Source organism: Helobdella robusta, assembly GCF_000326865.2.
Source record: "Helobdella robusta unplaced genomic scaffold HELROscaffold_33, whole genome shotgun sequence".
Taxonomy (NCBI): Eukaryota; Metazoa; Annelida; class Clitellata; order Rhynchobdellida; family Glossiphoniidae; genus Helobdella; species Helobdella robusta.
The window spans coordinates 201,614-223,525 of record NW_008704623.1 but is presented as its reverse complement, the minus strand read 5'-3'; the positions used below and the strand labels follow the sequence as shown (position 1 = coordinate 223,525).

General features: G+C 34.3%; 2 protein-coding genes across 2 annotated transcripts in view; one reads left to right on the top strand and one right to left on the bottom strand.

The window, feature by feature from the left end:
• The window catches only part of HELRODRAFT_192410 (hypothetical protein), a gene marked incomplete at its 5' end in the record, with an annotated part of 22,205 nt that extends 9,344 nt beyond the window's left edge, over positions 1–12,861 (top strand). The window contains 24 exons of the mRNA XM_009022692.1: positions 319–381; positions 612–797; positions 1,177–1,326; positions 1,880–2,020; positions 2,780–2,828; positions 3,351–3,473; positions 3,715–3,829; positions 4,188–4,305; positions 4,529–4,642; positions 4,950–5,066; positions 5,629–5,763; positions 6,307–6,481; positions 6,976–7,056; positions 7,451–7,529; positions 7,718–7,868; positions 8,002–8,103; positions 8,383–8,590; positions 8,862–9,028; positions 9,356–9,517; positions 10,066–10,128; positions 10,709–10,848; positions 11,308–11,479; positions 11,670–11,775; positions 12,143–12,861. Coding sequence (XP_009020940.1) covers positions 319–381; positions 612–797; positions 1,177–1,326; positions 1,880–2,020; positions 2,780–2,828; positions 3,351–3,473; positions 3,715–3,829; positions 4,188–4,305; positions 4,529–4,642; positions 4,950–5,066; positions 5,629–5,763; positions 6,307–6,481; positions 6,976–7,056; positions 7,451–7,529; positions 7,718–7,868; positions 8,002–8,103; positions 8,383–8,590; positions 8,862–9,028; positions 9,356–9,517; positions 10,066–10,128; positions 10,709–10,848; positions 11,308–11,479; positions 11,670–11,775; positions 12,143–12,378 — 3,153 coding nt within the window. The 3' untranslated portion in view covers positions 12,379–12,861. The remainder of the gene's footprint in view (positions 1–318; positions 382–611; positions 798–1,176; positions 1,327–1,879; positions 2,021–2,779; positions 2,829–3,350; positions 3,474–3,714; positions 3,830–4,187; positions 4,306–4,528; positions 4,643–4,949; positions 5,067–5,628; positions 5,764–6,306; positions 6,482–6,975; positions 7,057–7,450; positions 7,530–7,717; positions 7,869–8,001; positions 8,104–8,382; positions 8,591–8,861; positions 9,029–9,355; positions 9,518–10,065; positions 10,129–10,708; positions 10,849–11,307; positions 11,480–11,669; positions 11,776–12,142) is intronic.
• Positions 12,862–13,903: 1,042 nt separating this feature from the next.
• HELRODRAFT_192409 (hypothetical protein) overlaps positions 13,904–21,912 on the bottom strand; it is a gene marked incomplete at its 5' end in the record, with an annotated part of 10,410 nt that continues 2,401 nt past the window's right edge. Inside the window, 9 exons of the mRNA XM_009022691.1 lie at positions 13,904–14,528; positions 14,860–14,994; positions 15,119–15,205; positions 15,458–15,550; positions 15,983–16,084; positions 16,561–16,820; positions 17,430–17,539; positions 17,993–18,037; positions 18,638–18,802. Coding sequence (XP_009020939.1) covers positions 13,966–14,528; positions 14,860–14,994; positions 15,119–15,205; positions 15,458–15,550; positions 15,983–16,084; positions 16,561–16,820; positions 17,430–17,539; positions 17,993–18,037; positions 18,638–18,802 — 1,560 coding nt within the window. The 3' untranslated portion in view covers positions 13,904–13,965. The remainder of the gene's footprint in view (positions 14,529–14,859; positions 14,995–15,118; positions 15,206–15,457; positions 15,551–15,982; positions 16,085–16,560; positions 16,821–17,429; positions 17,540–17,992; positions 18,038–18,637; positions 18,803–21,912) is intronic.

Sequence of the window (21,912 nt, the reverse complement as noted above, 5' to 3'; positions counted from 1 at the left end):
ATTTCACAATTAGCGTGCGTATGAGTCACATTAAACATTTCTACGTCAAGTTTCCTACTTTTTGTAACTACTTTTTAAACTCGTATATAACTAATTCGCGGTTAATGTATAATAATAATTTCGCAATTACTAATTATTTTTCAACAAAAGTTTAAAAAAATGCTAAATCACAATAAATTGGTACACACATAACACATTCGTACAGGCAACACACACGCAACACATACGTACACACACACGCAACACACACACACACACACACACACACACACAGGTACACACATACACACAACACACACGTACTCGCGTTATAAACAGACTGAATCCTACATGACCTTCACATTGAGAGTCAACTTTTACACACCTGAAATCAACTATCTGGTATGTTGTTGTGGCTGTAGTTGTGGCTGCAATTGTGGCTGTAGTTGTAGTTTTAGTTGCGGCTGTAGTTGTCGCAGAGTTTCTTGTTATATAACTAACACAATACCACATAAATACACGAGTGTATTTATGTGGTATTTGTATAATGTAATTCGTTTATTTAGTATGAGTAAAGGTACAAAATAAAAAAAAATCTCAATTATAATGATTCTTCCAACAAATCCACGCAGATAAGTGCAGGCGGAAATATCCTACTTGGCAGCAAGCTGATCATGAACTCCAAACAGAAGACATTCTCGGTGGCTCTCTCCCGCAAGATGGCACCGTCGGCTCGTATTGTGGCCTACTGCATCGTAGAAGGCGAGGTTGTCATGGATTCCCTAACTTTTTTCATCAAGGATTCTAGGCTTAAACAGGTGATTCTTTTGTGTGTGCGTGCGCGTGCATGTGCGTGTGTGTGTTTGTGTGTGTGTGTGAGCGTGTGGTATGTGGGTTGAATAATTAATTTATTAGTTGAACTTATTAATTTTTTGATTATATTTCCGGTTAGTTTTTTAATCTCTCATTATTTTACTAGTAGAATAAACTAAAATTGGAATTGGGAATTAAATTGAAATTAAACTTATTATCGTGACAATTAATGACTAAACGACTTTAACTACCAGTAGCCCGAATTACAATTTAAATCAAATCAACCCAGAAAGAAGAAAAATTATTAAATAATGACTTTAAAACACACACAAACACACAGACACTCACTCACACACACACACACACACACACACACGCACACAGCCAGAAATAATTTTGAACTACGGCAAAGACTTCACGAGGGATACGATTGAAATTGTAGCTAAGGGACCGCCAGGCGGTTACGTATTCATGAATGCCGTGGATTATGAATTCTCACTTAGGGGGGCCTTACCCTTTATCACAGAACAGCAGGTACCCTTTTTTGGAAATTTTTTCCTTTCATTGGTTTAAATTCTTGTTAAGTTTAGTTCTTATTTTGGGGTTTTATTTATTAATTATTTGGGATTAATGTTACTATTTTTACTACTACTACTACCACTACTCCTACTGCTACTACTACTGGTACTACTGGTACTACTACTACTACAACAACAACTACTACTACTATACTACTACTACTACTACTACTACAACTACTACTACTACTACTACTACTACTACTACTACTACTAATGCTGTTATTGCTACTATTACTGTTACTACTACTACTACTACTACTTTTACTACTACAACTACTACTACTACTACTACTATTTTACTAATGTTACTATTACTACTGCTACTAATTTTGCTACTACTACTGCTACTACACTACTACTACTACTACTACTACTACCACTACTACTACTACTACTACTACTACTAATGCTGCTACTACTACCACTACAACTGCTACTACAACTACTACCACTACTACAACAACAACGACGACAACGACGACGACAACTGCACGACTGCCTTCCAGGTCTTACACGAGTTAATGAAGTACGATTCAATAGCAGCCAGCCCCTACCAGTTTACGTGGAGCATGAACGATTGGTACTGGGAGAAGACTGTCTTTTTTCCTACACAGGATACTGGCATGGACACCAACACTACTTCGTTTGTAAGTTGAATTTATATTTTTAATTTAATTTAAAATTTAATTATAATTTAATAACTTAATAAATAATTATAATTTATAATTAATGAATAATTATATTTATATTTATAATTTGTAAGTCATTTTTGGTTGCACTTGTTTCACTTTTTTGGTTGTACTTATAACTCTGTCCTATGGCATACTAACACTATTTTATGGTACTACTAAAAACCATTTTATGGTACTATTAACACCATTTTATGGTACTACTAAAAACCATCTAATGGTTCTACTAAAAGCCATTTTATGGTACTTCTAAAAACCATTTTAATGTACACATAAAACTTATTTAATGTACTTATAATTGCGTTTTGTTATTTATACATACACAATACCATCTCATTGTATATAATCGAAATTTTTTCATACTTAAAATGACATTTTCTTCTTCTTATAAAGACTTTTATAGTGTTATATTTCTATTTATTGTACTTAAAATGCCATGACATTTTTTCCTGTGTGTTTAATTAGCTATATGATGAACTGTTGAATAATGTAACGGTAATAACATATGAACAGTTTGCTTAACAATTTGTTGATTTTTATAAAGATAGTTACGATTGGAATGAAAATAGTAAAAAAAGGTTTATATAGTGATGAATATTAATTATACTACTTTGATTTCGTTGATGAATTCATAATTTTTTTTCAAGTATTTCTAATCAATTCAATTTTTCGAACATTTCTATATTCAATTCAAAGATTTTTATGATTTTCATGTAGGCAGCAGGTCTGATTGTGATGAGCGATGCCAACATTACGATAAGACAAGGTTAGTTTTTCTTACTGTTTGCTTCATTGTCTCCATTATTTCTAGACTGTCTTTTCTTTTGTCTTTTTCTGATTTCTATTTTAAATGATTTTCTTCTAACTTTATTTTGAGCTTTTTAAAAAGTTTTCGTGAATGATTTTGCTTCTGCCTTCCAGTTTTTGGGTTACTTTCAAACAGTGTCTAATGATAATGTGAACCGTTTTTTGACAAAATTGGTGACTGGCTCTGGGTGTTGGATGTTTGTGTTTTACCTTAACTCCGACTGAAAATTTTTGTCATTAAGATGATTTTTTAATTGAATGATGGAAAAAATTGGTTGGGATTGTTGTAAGTTTTTTAAAAATTGTTATATACCTGTCAGTCGGAACGAATCTCTTACTTAAAACCCAGTTTATCTTTAAAGAAATTAACTTTTTTGGATAAAAAAGGATTAAAAGACGTTTTTCAAAATTATCTTAGCAAGTTGTTTGTAATAGAACAAAAATGGATCTATTATATTTTTAAAGTTTTTATTTCGTAAAGATTTCTCGCCGTGCAATCGCTCGCTGGGCTTGGGCATCTGTCCGCTTTCTGGTCAGTGTTACGAGCTGAAGACGGCCTGTGATGGTGTTGTCCATTGTTCTGATGGCTTTGATGAAGTTGCTTGTTAGTATCTGGGTTTTTTTTCTAAATATTTTTTTCAATGTCTTGGTATTATTTTTAGTTCCAGATAAATGCACAGTTACAATTGTTCACTTTCACTGGCGATTCCGAAATATTGTTTCTAATTAAGTAACGACTAACTCGCTTGATTTATTTTGAAATCAATTTACATTGAACGACATTAACGTGAGATTATATTACTTTTGGATAAATTGAAGATTATAACCGCGATTAACTTCCTAAGGCAACCCGACACCCGAGGAAATGTATGTGCCAAGACCCATCGAGTTGGATTCATTGTTCTGGAACAGCAGGTACCAGGACACCTGGCTTCCGTTTTGGAAAAGTACCTACATCAAGTAATATGGCATTCCGTTTTCGATGTAGTTGTTGTTTTGTTTGTTTGCCTGAAGTTCAAATTTTTCTAATTTCATTTTTTCGTTGGCAAAAATCTTGTAAATTTTTAGTTAATTTAAAAAAAGTAATAAGTTTTCAGTTTATTCCACAAATAATATTCACTATTTTAACGCTTAGCATTGTTTATATTTCATCAAAAACTTTACGAACGGCACGATGTCGTAGTGACCGGGTTCAAATGCATAAAGATCTCCGTCTCTCGCATGCGATGTGTGTGGTGACATTACTCATGCGATTGGAGTGCTTCGTATGTTTGTCGTTGATACCTGTGAAAAAAAATTTTCCAAAATGTTTCCACAGGCAAGTAGGACAGGGTGAGATAAAGATAGAACAAGAGGAGTTGATGGACCCGTTGGTCATGGGGGCGTTCTTCATGCACCCGGATCAGGGCTTTTCCATTGCTCAGGAGTACATTTTGGTCGGTTTCATTTGTTATATTTTATATTATTTCAATTATTATTTTATTATTTTGTGTGTTTAAATTGTTATTCTGCTCGTTACAGACTTGTTTAACAAGTGCTAAGAAAATATTAAGGAGTGTATTATCAAATATTAATTAAAAAGAAGCCAAATAATTTAAAAATAATATTTAGGGATAATTCTAGAAAAATATATTTTTTGTCAAACAATCCCCATCACAGCACGACACAACTCGAATATTCTTTGTGACCATTGAGAACCCTGAAAAGATCAGAAGGGGTGAACAGGTGGGACTCAGGTTGGACATCTATAACTATTGGGACCAGGACCTCGAGGTTAGGGCCGCAAATTTTTTTACCCCCTATTGTTTTGACCCTTTGATGATGAAATAATTAAAGTAAATTAGTTTTTTGACAATTTTTTCATTTATTTCGTTCACACAACACACATACACACACACGCACACACACACACACACCACGTACGTTATCTACCTAACAATCGCGAAAATATCACACAGTAACAACAACAACAACCAACAATAATAACAACCAACAATAATAACAACCAACAATAATAACAACCAACAATAATAAAAACAACAACCACACAAATCCCAAATCCCAATCCAAAAAATCCTAGATCCTAATCCTACTGCACGGAGATGACGACTACCGATTTATCGTAGTGGAGGACTTCGGCTACGTCGTTTCATACAGTCCAAGAACCATCAGAGGTGATGTGCAGACCATGGTTTCCGTAAGTGGGATCGAATGGGATTTTGTGGGATTAACACGAGATTTTGTGGGATTAACACGAGATTTTGTGGGGTTAACACGGGATTTTGCGGGATTAACACGAGATTTTGTGAGATTACCAAAGATTACAAGATATAACTTGGGATCAAATGGGATTACCTTAAATTTAAATGGGTTTTACGAAATAAGATTTGATTTGATTATTATATCATATATGGGGAATGATCAAAATTATAAACAAAAGTGTAACCAAACAATCACACACATACACACTTTCACACACACATACTGATACAAAACCACACACACACACACACACAACACACACACATCACATACTGACACAAAACCCCACACACACACACGCACACACACACATAGTTATACAAAACCACACACACACACACACACACACATAAATCACATACTGATACAAAACCACGCACAAACACACACACACACACACACACACGTCACATACTGACACAAAACCCCCCCCCACACACACACACCATGTCACACACTGACACAAAACCACACACACACACACACACACACAACAGATAAAAGGCAACCAGGTATCCACATATCAAATGTTCCCCATCGTCGCTACCATACCCAAAGGCGAGATAACTGTTAGAATTAGTACTTACAGCAGTCAGAGGATTGACGAAGAGGATGTTAATATCAAGATTAGTGTTAGTACTGGCGAAAGATTTGTTACTTGGTAGAAGTAACTTTTTACTATTTTGGTCTTAATTAATGTCTAAGTGGTTGTTATTTAGTGTAGCAATATCTATCCGGTGTGTTTTCCGGTGTGGCTGGTGTGTGGCTGGTTTGTATTTGGTGTGTTTTTGGTGTGATTTTGGTGTGTTTCTGGTGTGTTTCTGGTGTGTGGCTGGTGTGTTTTTGGTGTGTGGCTGGTCTGGTGTGTTTTTGATGTGTGGCTGTTGTGTTTTTGGTGTGTGGCTGGTTTGTATTTGGTGTGTGGCCTGCGTGTTTTTGGTGTGTGGCTGGTGCGTATGTTACTGATGGAATGATGTTTGTGTAGTTGTTACTTTTCATATATATTTTTCATTATTATAAGTTGTTTTTTTTCGTTTTTTCAACCATTCTTAGTATTGTGGCGTTATTTCATCCTGCCATTTTTATTTCTTCTGTTTGTTGATCATTTTTAAATATCATTTGAGAGCTATTATATTTTTTTAATAAAATTTTTCAAAAATTATCTCTTAATCCAGTATGATGGTGTGGTTGGTCGCGTTCGTCACACGCCCTACGTCGTTGACCTCGTGAACTCAGGTTCACTGGTCATTCCTGACCTCAAGGTCAACATATCTGAGAGGTTTGTCGATCCTGGCGCCAGAGATCTCTACTACATTCCATATTCCAATGACGCCACCCTCTACGTTTACGGTGTGTGTGTGTGTTTGTTTGTTTGTGTGCGTGTGTATGTGTGTGTGTGAATGAGTGTGGATGTGTGTGTGAGTGTGTGTTTGTTTGTTTGTGTACGTGTGTATGTGTGAGTGTGGATGAGTGTGAATGTGTCTGTGAGTGTGTGTTTGTTTGTTTGTGTGCGTGTGTGTATGTGTGTGTGTGGATGAGTGTGGATGTGTGTGTGAGTTTGTGTTTGTTTGTTTGTGTGTGTATGTGTGTGTGTGGATGAGTGTGGATGTGTCTGTGAGTGTGTGTTTGTTTGTTTGTGTGCGTGTGTATGTGTGTGTGTGGATGAGTGTGGATGTGTCTGTGAGTGTGTGTTTGTTTAGTTGTGTGCGTGTGTGTATGTGTGTGTGTGTTCATTCGAATTATAGACATATCGTTTATAAAGGGATCAATGGATTGAGTGAATGAGTCGCAAGACGATGGAAAAATTTGGAAAATTAGTAGAAAAGTTGTTCGTTTTCTTGCAGGTGATATGGTATCTCCTGGATTTTTTGATTCCCACTTGACAGCCATGAACACAGTGCACCAGTACCATGACTCGGGCGAGGGTTACTTGTTTGATTTTGCCGTCAATCTACAAACACTAAACTATCTGCAAACACTCAGTTTGCTTGAGTCTGATACGTTGGAGGAGGTTTTGCAGTACATGCAAGTCGGTGAGTTGGTTGTTTGGTTGGTGGGTTGGTTGGCTGGTTGTTTGGTTGTTTGGTTGGTTGGCTGGTTGTTTGGTTGGTTGGCTGGTTGGCTGGTTGTTTGGCTGATTGGTTGGTTGGCTGGTTGTTTGGATAGTTGGTTGGTTGGCTGGTTGTTTGGTTGGTTGGCTGGTTGGATGGTGGCTCGTTGAATGGTTGGTTAGTTGGTTGGCTTGTTGGTTGGTTGATTGGTTATTTGGCTTGTCTGGCTATCCAATTGAGCTATTCAAATAAATTCAACCTGGAACAGTTCTAGCCAGACAGTATGCCTACATGGGAAGTGATGGAGAGTTCAGGATGTTCAGGAGATCCGGAAAGCCTTCCGTTAAGTCAGTTTGTAAATGCGTGTGTATGTTTGTGCGTGTGTGTGTCTGTCTGTCTGTGGGTGTGTAGGTGTGTGTGTGTTTGTGTGTGCGGTTTAGTATAATATAATACAATGTAATACAGTATAATATAATATAATATAACATGATACGATACGATACGATACGATATACGAAAAAATGCACATGGATAGATTGACGGCCATGGCATTGAAGTATTTACACGCCGCCCTTACGAGCACCTGGGCCGAGATCATCTATGTCGATGTAGACATCTTGAATAGGATCGGGAACTGGTTGGCCTCCCAGCAGGCTCCCAACGGATCCTTCCCTGAAACATCTGACGTCATTCATGATCGAAGCTTTTCCGTATGATGGCTTTTTACCTGTTTAAAATTTGCTTCAGTTTGAGGGTTTATCCTTAATGTTGTTTATTTAGTTTAAAATTTGATAAATTAAATTGATTATAAATTAACAGCCTTACACAGTGAGCAAACTGACCAACGAGACGTTAATGCTGCACATACCACTGACCGCACATGTGGTCATCGCCCTATCGTCTGCCGTACGGTTGACTGGGGTTAGTTAGGAAAGTTATTTCTAGTCTGTGAAAGTTATTTTTAGTTTCAGGAAAGTTATTTTTAGTTCAATAAAAGTTATTTTTAGAGTGATGAGAGTTATCTTTAGAGTGATGAAAGTTATTTTTAGAGTGATGAAAGTTATTTTTAGAGGAATAAGAGCTATTTTTAGAATGATGAAAGTTATTTTTAGAGTGATGTTGCCCTTTTAACATTTCATCAAATTCAACTTTTGCACGTTTTTGAACAGTTATATTTTTTTTCCTTAAAAATGCCAACAGAACGCCAGACAAAAAGTGGACCGCGCGAAAACAGACGGTTCGAACTACTTGGCCAGCCAGCTGGCGGTCATCAGTGACCCCTTCCAAATGGCTATCACCTCGTACGCCCTGCTCGTCTCCAACAACAGGCAGGCCGATACTGCCTTCAACCTTCTCATGAATATGCGCCGGAGATGTCTGTTGATTTTTTGTTTAATTTTTTTGTTTCGTTTCAAATTTCCCAAAAAAATAGACTCAGAGAAGACGAACTATTTATTCAGATTATTGTGGTATCAATTTTGTTAAGTCATTCTATGTTTGATCATTTCTACAAACAACCGACCGACCAACTGACCGACCAAACAACTAACCAATCAACCGACCAAACAACTAACTTACCAACTAACCAACCAACCAACCGACATCAAATGCAGCTGTTTACTACTACTGGGCTGCTAAAGAGATAGCCCCGAACCCCACAAACCGCATAAACAACGTAGAATTTCAGTACGAGAGGCAGTTTCATCCGAATGTCGGTAATGCTGTCCTGGCTACATCCTATGCCCTGCTGGGTTTGCTGGCCAGGAATCACAAGGAAGATTCCGTGTCTACCATGAAGTGGGTGGCATCCCAGCACAACAGGCTCATGGGCTGGTCCTCTACTCATGTTCGTTTTTGCTGCTGTGTTGTGTTGTGTGGTTGTTGTGTGGCTGTGTTGTGTGGTTGTTGTGTGGCTGTGTTGTGTGGCTGTGTTGTGTGGCTGTGTTGTGTGGTTGTTGTATGGTTGTGTTGTTTGGTCGCGTTGTGTGTTTGTGTGTGGTTGTTGTGTGGCTGTGTTGTGTGGTTGTGTTGATTGGTGGCGATTATTTTGATGATTCGGAATTCACCTTTTTGCATCATGTATCAGATCGTCAGGACATCATCATTACATCATCACATCATCATGAGACCGTGATGATGATGTGATGATGACATCATCATGACGTCATTACAGGACACGATAATAGCATTAGAAGCCATGACAGAATTCTCATATAGACAGACGAACAGGGCCTTCTACAATCTCCAGCTTGACTTCCGCATCTCCCCCAATGCAACCTGGTTTCAGAGAGTCAAACTCGACAAAACAAACTTCGCCAATCTATTTTCATTCAAGGTAGTTATTTAGTGAGAGTCTGATGGGGCTGGCTGACACGTATGATTTGGATGGGGTTATTTTTCTCCAGAATTCATTAAAACGTTTGAAACACATAGCGAAATTCAAGACTCTATTGTTTTAACGACTTTTATTTTAAAAGTTTCTTATAATTTGGATTAAATTATGAAAAAAAAAATGTTGAGAATGTAATGTATGGATAATGTTTTTCTCAATCAGAGCGGCATTGTTCGGATGTAAAGTTATTCCCGCCCATCACATGCAATGTGTGTGTGTGTGTTTCACTGTGTTTTTGTGTGTTTCACGTGTGTGTGTTTTTGTGTGTTGCTGATTCTTTTGACATATATTAAAGGGTAAGTTGTGAATAAAATACTTTTCGTAAATTACAATGAAAGATTTAGGAACCCTATAAATTTTTAAAATTTTACTCTGGTCAGTACTGTGAATTTGGTTAGTGAATAAAATTTTGTCTCGGTTCATCTCGTTTCGTTTCGTTTGGTTAAAAAATAAAAATTTTTCCGAATTAATAATTTAATTTTTATTTAAAGTTAACTCCTGCTTATGGACAAGTTCTTACGAGAGCGTCTGGGACGGGATATGCCATGCTGGCTGTATGCGTTTGCATTATATTATTTTTATTTATTTTTTTTTCTTTAAACAAGTTTATTTCATGTAACGCATTTTTTTTATTATTATTATTCATTTTATCTATTTATTCAATTTATTATTTTCTGTTTTGGGTTTTTTTTGTTGCATTTTGTTAATAACCATTTAATTTGTTTAGTTTTTTTGTCTGTTTATTATTTTTGAGTTTGTCGTTATTTCAATTTCTTTGTTATCCAAAAAACGTGAATAGTTATAATGGCGATAATTATGATGTTATGGTGATGTTGACAATGGTGATGATGATGATGATGGTGGTGGTTGTAGTAGTAGAAGTGATAAATAGCGCAGTGACGATGATGATGATGATGACTATGTTGATGATGATGATTATGCTGTGAATGAGATGATGATGATGAGGACGATGACGATGAGGAAAATAAGATGAAAATGATAATGCTACCAATGAATCTAATCACCAACCACCACCAACCAACAAACACCAACAACCACCGCCAACCAACCACCACCACCAACCAACACCAATCATCACCAACTACCACCACCAACAACCACCATCGCCACCAGATGGACACGTTCATACATTTTGAGAAGCCTTACCAGGTGGAAGCCGTGGGTCCTGAGTTCGAATCCTTCTCCCTCGAACTGGATTCGCAGAGATTTTGGGGCAGAAATGCCAGTCACATGGAGCTCAACATTTGCTTCAAGTGAGAAAACAAAATTTTTTTTTCGTGAATTAGTTGTTTTTTGTATTTTTTGTATTTTTGTCTCGATATATTATTCAATTTTTGGTGTTTTTTTTGATATAAACACCCTGATGATGATGATGATAACATTTGGATGACGTCACCGAAGAAATTAATAATCTCAAATGCGAGATTATTGAAATATTAATAAATCATGAGTTTCTTCTTCTATTTTTTTGTCTTCTTTGTCTCCTCCTTTTCTTCTTCTTCTTCTTCTTTTTCTTCTTCTTCTTCTTCTTCTTCTTATTATTATTATATTATTTTTTTTATTATACTTTATTTTATTTGTCATTTCTTATTTCTTATTATTTTGAATTTTATTTTGTCGATTGAATAAATAAAATATGTTCACATCAGGTTAATTAATAATAGTAAAAATAAGTTTTAAAAAATCCAAAATTGTCATTTCAACTTTTCCAGATGGCTTCGTACAGATTTGGCGCCAGCGGCTGGCATGACGAACGTGATTGTGGACATCCCGACAGGTTACGTCATCAGCCGGGACACCATTGAGTGGATGTATTCCGCTGGCTTTCCGGGTCTGAAGAGAGTTCGATTCTACGAACAACAGCTCATCACTTTCTTTGAATATGTTAGTTTTGTTGCTGCTGTTTGTTGGGTGGCTGGTGGTTTGTGGTTTGTTTCATTTGTTTGTTTGTCTCGTTCGCTCGTTCGTTCGTTTGTTTGTCTCGTTCGTTCGTTTGTTTGTCTCGTTTGTTTGTTTGTCTTGTTCGCTCGTTTGTTTGCTTGCTTGTCAACAATGACGTCAACCACATAACCAGGTCTCAACGACGAGAACGTGTTTCAATTTCGTCGCAGATCGCTGGTTCCCCGTTGCAAACACCTCCATCTCGCACTTGCTCATGATCAGAGAATATGCCGAGACCGGTTAGTTAGACCTGTTAGACGAGACGACTAGACCAGCTAGATTAATAATCATTAATTATAATTATAAATTATAACCATTATTTCATTATGATGGGTTGAGAGATGGTTTAGTGGTTGGAGTATCTGGTTCAGCCGTTGCTGTGACCGGGTTCGAATGCCAAGAGATCCCCGCCTAATCACATGCCACGTGTGTGATGCATGTGCGTGTGTGCGTTTGTGTGTGTGTGTGCGTGTAATTACAATCTAGTTATAATTATTATTCTCATAAAACTATCATTCCAATATTAAAATTTATTCTTAAATTTTCGACAAAAAAATTACCAAACGACATTTCAACTGAAAAAAATCTTCCCGCCAAAAAACACAGGCATGCAGAAGTTATCGGCCTACAACACTTACTCCCTCTTCCAGCTGCACATCTGCCAGGTCTGTGGCTCCTTTCAGTGCCCTTACTGCCAGTACTACAACGCCGCAACCACCAGACACAGATTGACCTTTGACCATTTGGGGTTTAACCTTGTCGGTACTCTGATTGCCCTTTATATCGTTCGGTTTGTTAGTGGACAGAGGTATAGTATCTTTGGTGGCGGTACTGGGCGATAATTTGGTTTTGTATAATTTGTATAATTACTTTTCATAATTATAATTTAATATGTTTTTATTTTGTTGTTATTATTATTCTTTTATATTTACTTATTATGATGGTATTTTTAATAATTTTTATTATTATTCTTATTATTTTTCATCAATCTATAATTAACCCATAATCCGTCCTAACATTTTTTTACCACCCAGTTTTAATTTAATGACATTTTCGTTAACTTTTATTTTTTCAAATTTGACAATATTTTATGTTCTGTAAACTGAAAATAAAAATGAATTTTCTTTCTTCTTTTTCTTCTTCTTTTTCTTTTTCTTCTTTTTCTTCTTCTTTTTCTTTTTCTTTTTCTTCTTTTTCTTCTTCTTTTTCTTATTATTGTTGTTATTACTATTATTATTTATCTGAACTTATCATGTCTTCTTAACGCTTAACTAGCTTTCGACGTGATTATAAAAGCCCCCAACAATAACCATAATAATAATCATATTATTAATAATAATAATAATTATTATTATTATTATTTTAATTTTAATTAATTATTATTATCATCATAATCTTTCTTCATCATCGTCGCCGTGGTTATTTAGAAACTTCTATGATGATGGTGATGATGATAATCGCATGATGATGATGATGATAATGATAATCGCATGATGATGATGATGATAATGACGATGATGATGATGATGATGACGACGATGTATGTTAAAGTCGTAGTCATTATCTCCAATCCTTACAGAGTTTTGTAACAAAAAAATATTTTTTATTTATGGAATGAATAATTTTTTTTATTTAAGATATTATTTTAAAAAAAATTCTTGAAAATTTTTCTGTTTTTATTCAATAAAACCGCTGAAAAAATTAGTTTTTAAATAATGTATTCATTAATATAACTAAAACCAGGTTTATAAAATAAAATTTAAATAAATTAACTTTTTTAAAGTAATTATACGTAATTACGTAGTGAGCTATGTACCTAAAAACTTAAAATTTCACTAGGCGATTGAAGAAAAATTTCAATTTTCATAATTTATTAAAAAAATTGTTTAATGCTCGTTGCATGGATATAATATATTGGATATCATGATGATATCATGGTAATATAATGGATAGCATGGATATTATATATATATCTATGGTACATATGCGAACATCCATGTACGTGAATACAACCTGTACACTTATCAAACTCACAAACATGGTATCCTACATATATCCTAAATAATTTTATATAATAATAATACACATCGTCATAATATTAATAGAAATAATAATAATAATCCCAAATAATTTTATATAATAATAATAATCATCGTCCGTCATCATAATAGAAATAATAATAATCCTATATAATTTTATATAATAATAATAATAATCATCGTCATCATATTAATAGAAATAATAATAATGATAATAATCCTAAATAATTTTATATAATTATAATAAAAATAATAATCGTCATCATAATAATAGAAATTATAATAATAATGTCATTTGTGAGGGTCCTACGTGACCACCTCAACAAAAATCTATGCAAACCAAGCAGACAAAATTGATAGCAAAGGTAAAAAAATCAGTAAAAATGCATCTCAGTTGACGAGGGAATTTCTCAAATTTTCACTGGAGAAGAAGATGCTAACCGTAAAGATGAAGAGGTAGATGCTGAAGATGATGAAGCTGCATCTGTCGATCACCATGGCTGCAAATTTCCACTTACTGATCTCATCAGCTTCCACGTCAATGTCTTTGATGTGGTTCGTGATGCACTTCATCTCGTATAGAAGTGCCCCGAACTCGTGCTTTAGTTTGTAGAGTTCCACTTTGGCTTTGCTGCTTTGCTCCGATAGCTGTTTAACCGGCTGGCTGTTTGCCGGTTTATCTTTCACAGACGGAAATTTGGGTGTTAGTCTGGTGTTTTGCATGGTTAGAAACGTGGCGAATCTGGCGTTTGCTGAGTTCGGATGAGGTAGGGATGGAACCATGAACTTGGTCGTGTCGAGGTTGACGGTTCGTGCGATTTCATCCTTGGCGAATGGGGATCGTGGGGGTTTGCCGGGTCTGGAGAGGCGGACGAGCCATGCCAGGTAGTTGTTCACGTACTTGTCGATCTGAGGGTGTGGGTGGGGCAGGTGGGGTGGAATTTCGGTGATGGCTGTCAAGTGTTGAGGAGTTATTTTAAAGTACACGGATTATGTTACTACTGTAATGTTTAGTGTTAATAAGTGCTAATTATTATTATTATTATTAATTATTGCAAGTATTATTGTATAATATAGTCATAATTAATTTGTATATTATTTCAATAATTTTGAATTAGCAAAATTGTTTCTTAAAAGTCTCATCAAAAACAACTACGTATTTTAAAAATTGCTAGTTTCTTTATCTTTTTTATCTTAATTATCTTTAAACATTTATTTATTCATCTTAATAATATATATATATATTGATAATTTTCTAATTAAATTTAAAAATAAATAATAAACAAATGAACAAATAATTTATGCTTGCATAGTCCGGTATCATGCTCATGTCTGGTTTTCTGTGGTGGAAATTGATGACGACGATGGTGATGCCCAGCGAGATGGTGCACATGACCATTAGGAAAGCAAAGTATTTTCCTGTTTGAGGGTTTAATTAATTAATTCATTCATTCATTCAATCATTCATTCATCCATCCATTCATTCATTCATTCACTCATTGCAATCGTTAAAACTAGCCCCGCCCCAAGCAAACCAACCGACCAATGAGAGGAACGGACACGGAGGTGGATGGCACCATATCTGCAACAATCAGCTGGAACACGGTGAGTGCAAGTAGGACCGTGATGCCTGATAGTGAAACATACAAACAAACAAACATACAAACATACAACAAACAAAAACGCATTCAAACAGACATACAAACAAACTAAGAAAACTCAACCATGAAACAAATAAAATATAATGTCAATCATGTCCAATGAGTTTACAGAATTCGATTAACATACAAACCTTCTTACAAACATGCAAGCCAACAAACAAACATGCAAACGAACAAGCAAACAAACATGCAAACAATAATACAAGAAAAAACAAACAAACCCAACGAAATTTTCGCATTGGTATCTGGAGGAAGTAGAAACGTGAATATGGCTAATATTGATATCAAGGCACATGGAATAATGAGATTGGATGCTGTTTTGTGTTTGAATTAATTAAAAAAATAAATAAATTTTTATTATCATTATCAGTTATTTAATATTATTTAAATATTGTATTAATTAATTAATTAGTTAATTAATGTTTATTATTTTACTAGCACCATTTTAACAACTAGTCAATTATTACAGGAGCCAAGCAAACCGCCAACCAACCAACTTACTAATTTACCAACCATCCATTCAATCAACCATCCAACTATGATTATTCAAATATAATCAATCATTCAATAGATCCTAAAATCCACAAATCAACCAATCAACTAATCAAGGTAGATATTCCATAAATCAACCAGCCAAACAACCAACTAATTAATCAGTCAATCAGCCAACGAACCAAACAACCAGTTAATCAATCAACCAGCCAATCAACCAATTAATCAATCGGCCAGCCAGCCAGCCAACCAACCATAATACAGGGCTCTTCTTCTTATATGAAGATAATAGGTTATATCTATATAGGGGTCGGGACAACAAGAATACCATAAAACGGTTCTGTTCGCCGGAGCGTCTAAATAAAGCAATTAATTTTTCTAAAAATTTCAAAAACTAAATTTAAATTTAATTTTATTGAAAAGTCAAAAATTAGTCGAAATTTAAGTTAAATTTGTTGAAAATTTAACTTTTTCTTTTTTATCTGACACATTTTTCTGTTTATTTAACGAAATTTGATATGAATACGTTCTAATTTATATTTATAATGCAGATTTTATTAATTTACGTTTGCACATACACATAGCATTTTTATTACCCTTATTATTATATAATAGCTATCAACATCGTTACATCTCGTGTTACAACCACCAAATTTATCATTACATCATCATCCAGATCATCATCACTTTTCCACCATTCCATTGTATGACCTTACGGACTTATTTCATCACCACATCACCTTGCTTTGCCTGCCACTACAACCACCAAGATTTCTACCACGACCGCCACTACTGTCGCCGCCACCATTGCCACAACCACACAAATCTTCACCTATCAGATCCCACTCTCCATTTTCCTGGAACAGCTCCGTATTCATCCCACTGGTCCCATTCTTCTGCATGAGGTTCAGTAGATTACCGTGGTAGGTCCAGCTGCCGAATTTCAACTTACACTTCTGGTCGTCGAATGGAAACCACTGGATATCAATGGCACAGGAAGAAGTATAGATTCCTAACGGCATCCATTTGCACGATCCGCTGTTACTCACGATGATGTTTACTGGGTATTTTGTGTCGATGGCAGGAGAGGCGCTGAGAGGCGGTGTTGTAATTTCGAGTGATTTGATTGGTTTGGTTGTTTTGACTGGATGAATTTGTTTTATTTCGAGTGATTTGATTGATTTGGTTGCTTTGACTGGATGAATTTGTTTTATTTCGAGTGATTTGATTGGTTTGGTTGCTTTGACTGGATGAATTTGTTTTATTTCGAATGATTTGATTGGTTGAGGTGGTTGGGTTGCTTTGACTGGATGAATTTGTTTTATTTCGAGTGATTTGATTGGTTTGGGGTGGTTGGATTGGTTGGATTGGGTGAATTTGTTTTATTTCAAGTGATTCGATTGGTTGAGAGACGATTGGATTAATTTGAGTGAATTTGTTGTTAAAATTTTTGATTGGTTGAAAAGTCATGAAGAATTTTTTGACTGGATTTATAGATGTTTTTTCCTGGTTGATAAAATGATTAAATGATTGATGGAGATAACGGAAGTGTGTTATGATTGGTTGAATATATAATGATTAATTCCATAAAATTTAATATTATATTATCTATTTCATGAAAGGGTAAACAAATAAATACATGCTCCAAACGTCTCATAATTTTCGGTAAATCAAGAACGTTTTAAATGGTAACAAAAAAACCTGTTATAGAGCAAAATATCCGGGGTCCAAACTTTGTCCCAAGCCAATCGAATGCTCTCTAAACCACCGTATTCGTGGGGATTCCATGCCAGCTTTGGGTCGACCCATACCTATGGAGGTCAGAGGAGTCAAGATTTCCCCAAAGGTCAAAGTAATACCAAAGGTCAAAGATTTCACCAAAGGTCATAGGGTTTACCAAAGGTCGAAGGTTTCACCATAGGTCATAGGGTTCACCAAAGTCGAAGATTTTACGAAAGGTCATAGTGTTCACCAAAGGTCGAAGTTTCACCAAAATGTTGATATGAAGTTGAATTTAGCCGTTTAGGATAGCAGTGAAACTTTTAAATTTGTAGAAAAAGATGCCGATGCTAATGTGAAAAATTCCATTTTTAAAAAACATTCAAGTGCCTAAAAAATGTCGTTTTATTGATAATTTGATAACAATAACACCAATACTACTACTACTACTAACAATATTAACTATTATTATTATTATCATCATCATCATTTCATATTATTATTATTATAAATATAATTATTATTTATGGATTCATGCTACTAACGTATTCAAACCAAAGTCGAGTTATGAGCATCTCCTGTTTTTCATCCTACATGAATACCAAAATGTAATTTTCAACTTGAACTTTGTTAATTGACAAATTAATTAATTAATTAATATGATTAGTTAAAATAATCTTCCTGTTATATTATCATAAAAACAATCAGAATCACAATCGCTATCAGAAAAAAAGTTATTTCATTTTTGCTATCTCAACTTTAATTATCATCTAAGGATTTTATCATAATTCCGCTAAAAATGAACCAAAAAATACACAACGAAAACGTTGCTATCTTAACTATAATTATCATCCAAGGGTTTTATCATAATTCCGCTAAAAAATGAACCAAAAATTTTTTTGAAACTACGAAAACCTATTTTGAATTATATTTTTATTTTCTGTTAAGATTACCAAAAATATAGTTTGCCGTAATCCACCACTCAGATTAACCAAAATTCATCGGAATATATCTCAAAATTTCATAAAAACATCCCCATAAAATATACTTCGAACCAAGTTAGCACCGCTAAATCATAGCAGGAAAAAATTAATAAAAAAAACACAATATCTTTAGTAAAGAACGGAAATAAGTTTCCCGCCAACACCATTAAAATTTCCCGCCATTGAAAGTTTCGCGCCAAAAATAACCAGATTGATGATGGACTGCAGAGTGACCATGTATTCAACATCGACTTTGTCGGATTCATTGACGACCGGTCGGGCTATCGGCGAGTAGCCGCGCGTGTTGAAGATGTCGTTGATGAGGCGGTCTTCGTGGCTTCCTGCTTCTGTTGTGAAGTTTGTGGCGGGTGGCTGGTTTGTGGCTGGTTTATGGTGTGTGTGTGTGTGGAGTGTTCCTGGTCTGTGTTTGTGTGTGATGGTTGTCCGGTAGAGTGTGTGGTGTGAGTGTGTGTGTCGTGTGTGTTTGTGTGTCGTGTGTGTTTGTGTGTCGTGTGTGTTTGTGTATTTGAGTGTGTGTGTATGTACGATGTACCGATATATACTAAAAATATATACTACAAAATTTATACTAAACACAGACATATCAATAAATTAACACATATCTCAACAAGCAAACAATTAAATCAACGTACAAACACATACGTAAGCATACAATCATTTATACAAACATACATATAAACACGTAAACCAGCATAAAAAAACACAAACATACAATTTAACATAAACAAACATATTAATACATACAAACATACCAGCCTAAACAAACATACAACCACAAACATACACAACAAAACTTACCGACTACAATGTTTCTGGTGCAGATGATAATAATGATGAATGTACGAAGAAATAACATCTTGTTGATCATCATTAAACCTTATGAAAACTTAGGCTGTGGAAAAAGAATGTTAAATTTATGTGTGTTTGTGTGTGTGTATGTGAGTGTGTGTGTTTGTGTGTGTGTGTATGTGAGTGTGTGTATGTGTGTGTATGTGTGTTTGTGTGTGTATGTGTGTTTGTGTGTGTGTATGTGAGTGTATGTTTGTGTGTGTGTACTTATTTATTTGATTATGCACGCATTTCTTTATTTAGTTTCATTGTTTATGTGTTTAATTGTTTTTGTATGTAGTGTATACACAATCTATGTTTGTATTTCATAAAGTTTTTTTTACTTGTATGTACATTATACATGCATACACTTATTGAAATACGATTAATGATAACAATATTGATCGTAACATATTGAATAATGTTCAGTTGGATGTTTTCGCTATTAAGTATGTATGTATGTATGTATGTGTGTGTGTGTGTGTGTGTGTGTGTGTGTGTGTGTGTGTATTTATGTGTGTGTATGTGTGTTTGTGTGTGTGTTTGTATGTTTTACATTTTACAAATTTAAAAAAAAACAATTTTACAAAAACTAGAAAAATTACAAGGTTGAAACTTTCAAATAATATCAAATGAACATCAGAAGAAAATATGTTGAACGAACTTAAAATACATACAAACATCCACTAAACTCTATAGTTCATTTGTATACAATGTCTGTTTAGTTCTAAACATTGTATAAATACATACGTACAATACAATTATTATTTTATTATTATTATGTAATTATAGTTATAATTATTAATTAATTAAGATTATTATTGTTTACTTTTTTAATAAACATTTTCATTTACGTGAGTTGTACATACTCGCGAACACAGCTAAGTTTGTGTGTATGCATACAAATGTATGAACACATATGAAAATACATTCATTCATACATACATACATACATACATACATTCATACATACATACATACATACATACATACATACATACATACATACATACATACATACATACATACATACATACATACATACATACATACATACATACACGTACACAGATATTGTAGTTTATGCAATATATTGCATCCAGGTGATGTTAAAAAGATGAGCAAAAAACTACTGGTAATGCAGTTTTCATACAACTTGCATGAATACATGTGTGTGTGTGTTTGTGTTTGTTTGTTTGTTTGTGTGTGTGTGAGTGTGTGTGTTTGTTTGTGTGTGCATGTGTGTGCGCGTGTGTGTGCGTGTCAGATTTTTTAGTTTATAAAAATTTGTTTTTTTTATGTATATATATATATATATATATATATATATATATATATATATATATATATGAGATAATTTAACATATATTATAATAATATTTTAATATTATAATAATATTTTAATATTATAATATAGATATTTTAATATATATATCTCTCTTACACATTCCAATAAATTTAGATTGTTTCTTGTATCATATACTTGCTGTAGAGAACAAATCTAAAATAAGATGATGATGGTGGTATTGTTGATGAGGATGATGATGATGTTGTTGATGTTGATGCTGATGACGACAACGACGACGATGATGATGATGATGATCCCTCTTATTATTCCACAGAGAACCTTTTTTTTCAATTTCAATAGTCATAGAGCTTCCAAATTAATATCTCAACTGGTCACTTCAGCGACGCGTTAATCACGGGTTCAAATGCACCTCAAGTACCTTCTTAATAATTTTAGCGCTTAATTATTTTAAATTCGAAGTATTTTTTTTGCAATTTTACTTTTAAACTTTTGATTTTGTATTTCTTCAACTGTATTGATTCACAGGCGTGCGCACACACGCAAACACAAACACATACACACATACACATACACAAACGCACACAAAAACACATAAACATGAACACAATAACAAACTACACAAAAACAAACTTATGCAATACAATTTATAATATTTTAGCTCCTTGCGAAATAATGATAAAATAGATAGGAGATTATTTAGAACTATGGTCAAGTTAGCATTTAGGATCAAGCATACAATGTGTTTGTGTGTGTGTGTGTTGTGTGTGTGTGTATTTGGAATAGTTGTGTGCGTGCGTGTGTGTGTGTGTGTGTGTGTGTGACATCTGCATAGGTGCCTAAAGTGCACCAAATTTTTCAGTGTCTATAAAGGTGTGTTGTCAAGTGTAAAAAAATGTTTGTATTGCCTGCATGGTTTTTGTATGTTTGTTTGTATGTTTGTTTGTATGTTTGTTCGTTTGTTCGTTCTTTCTTTTGTTTGTTTGTTCGTTTGTATTTATATATACAATACAAAATGTAGCAGAATCATGGATTTGAGACCACCTTTCTCTGAAGTTTCTCAAGATTTAATTGAAAATTGTTTTTGACTCCCGAAATAAATTCATTTATTAAAGCTGTGTTTGATATATAATTAAATTTATATAAGTAGAGTTATATTAATTTTATTATTCACCTTTTTTATTTATTTATTTATTTACTATTTTTCAAATTTTGTCGGCGAACTCGTGAAATCTTTCAACTTCTCTTATCAAAATCTCATTTCCACTTTTGTATAGTAGGGAAGTCACTTTTTGACTAGAATTAGGGTGATTGTATGTCTATCTGA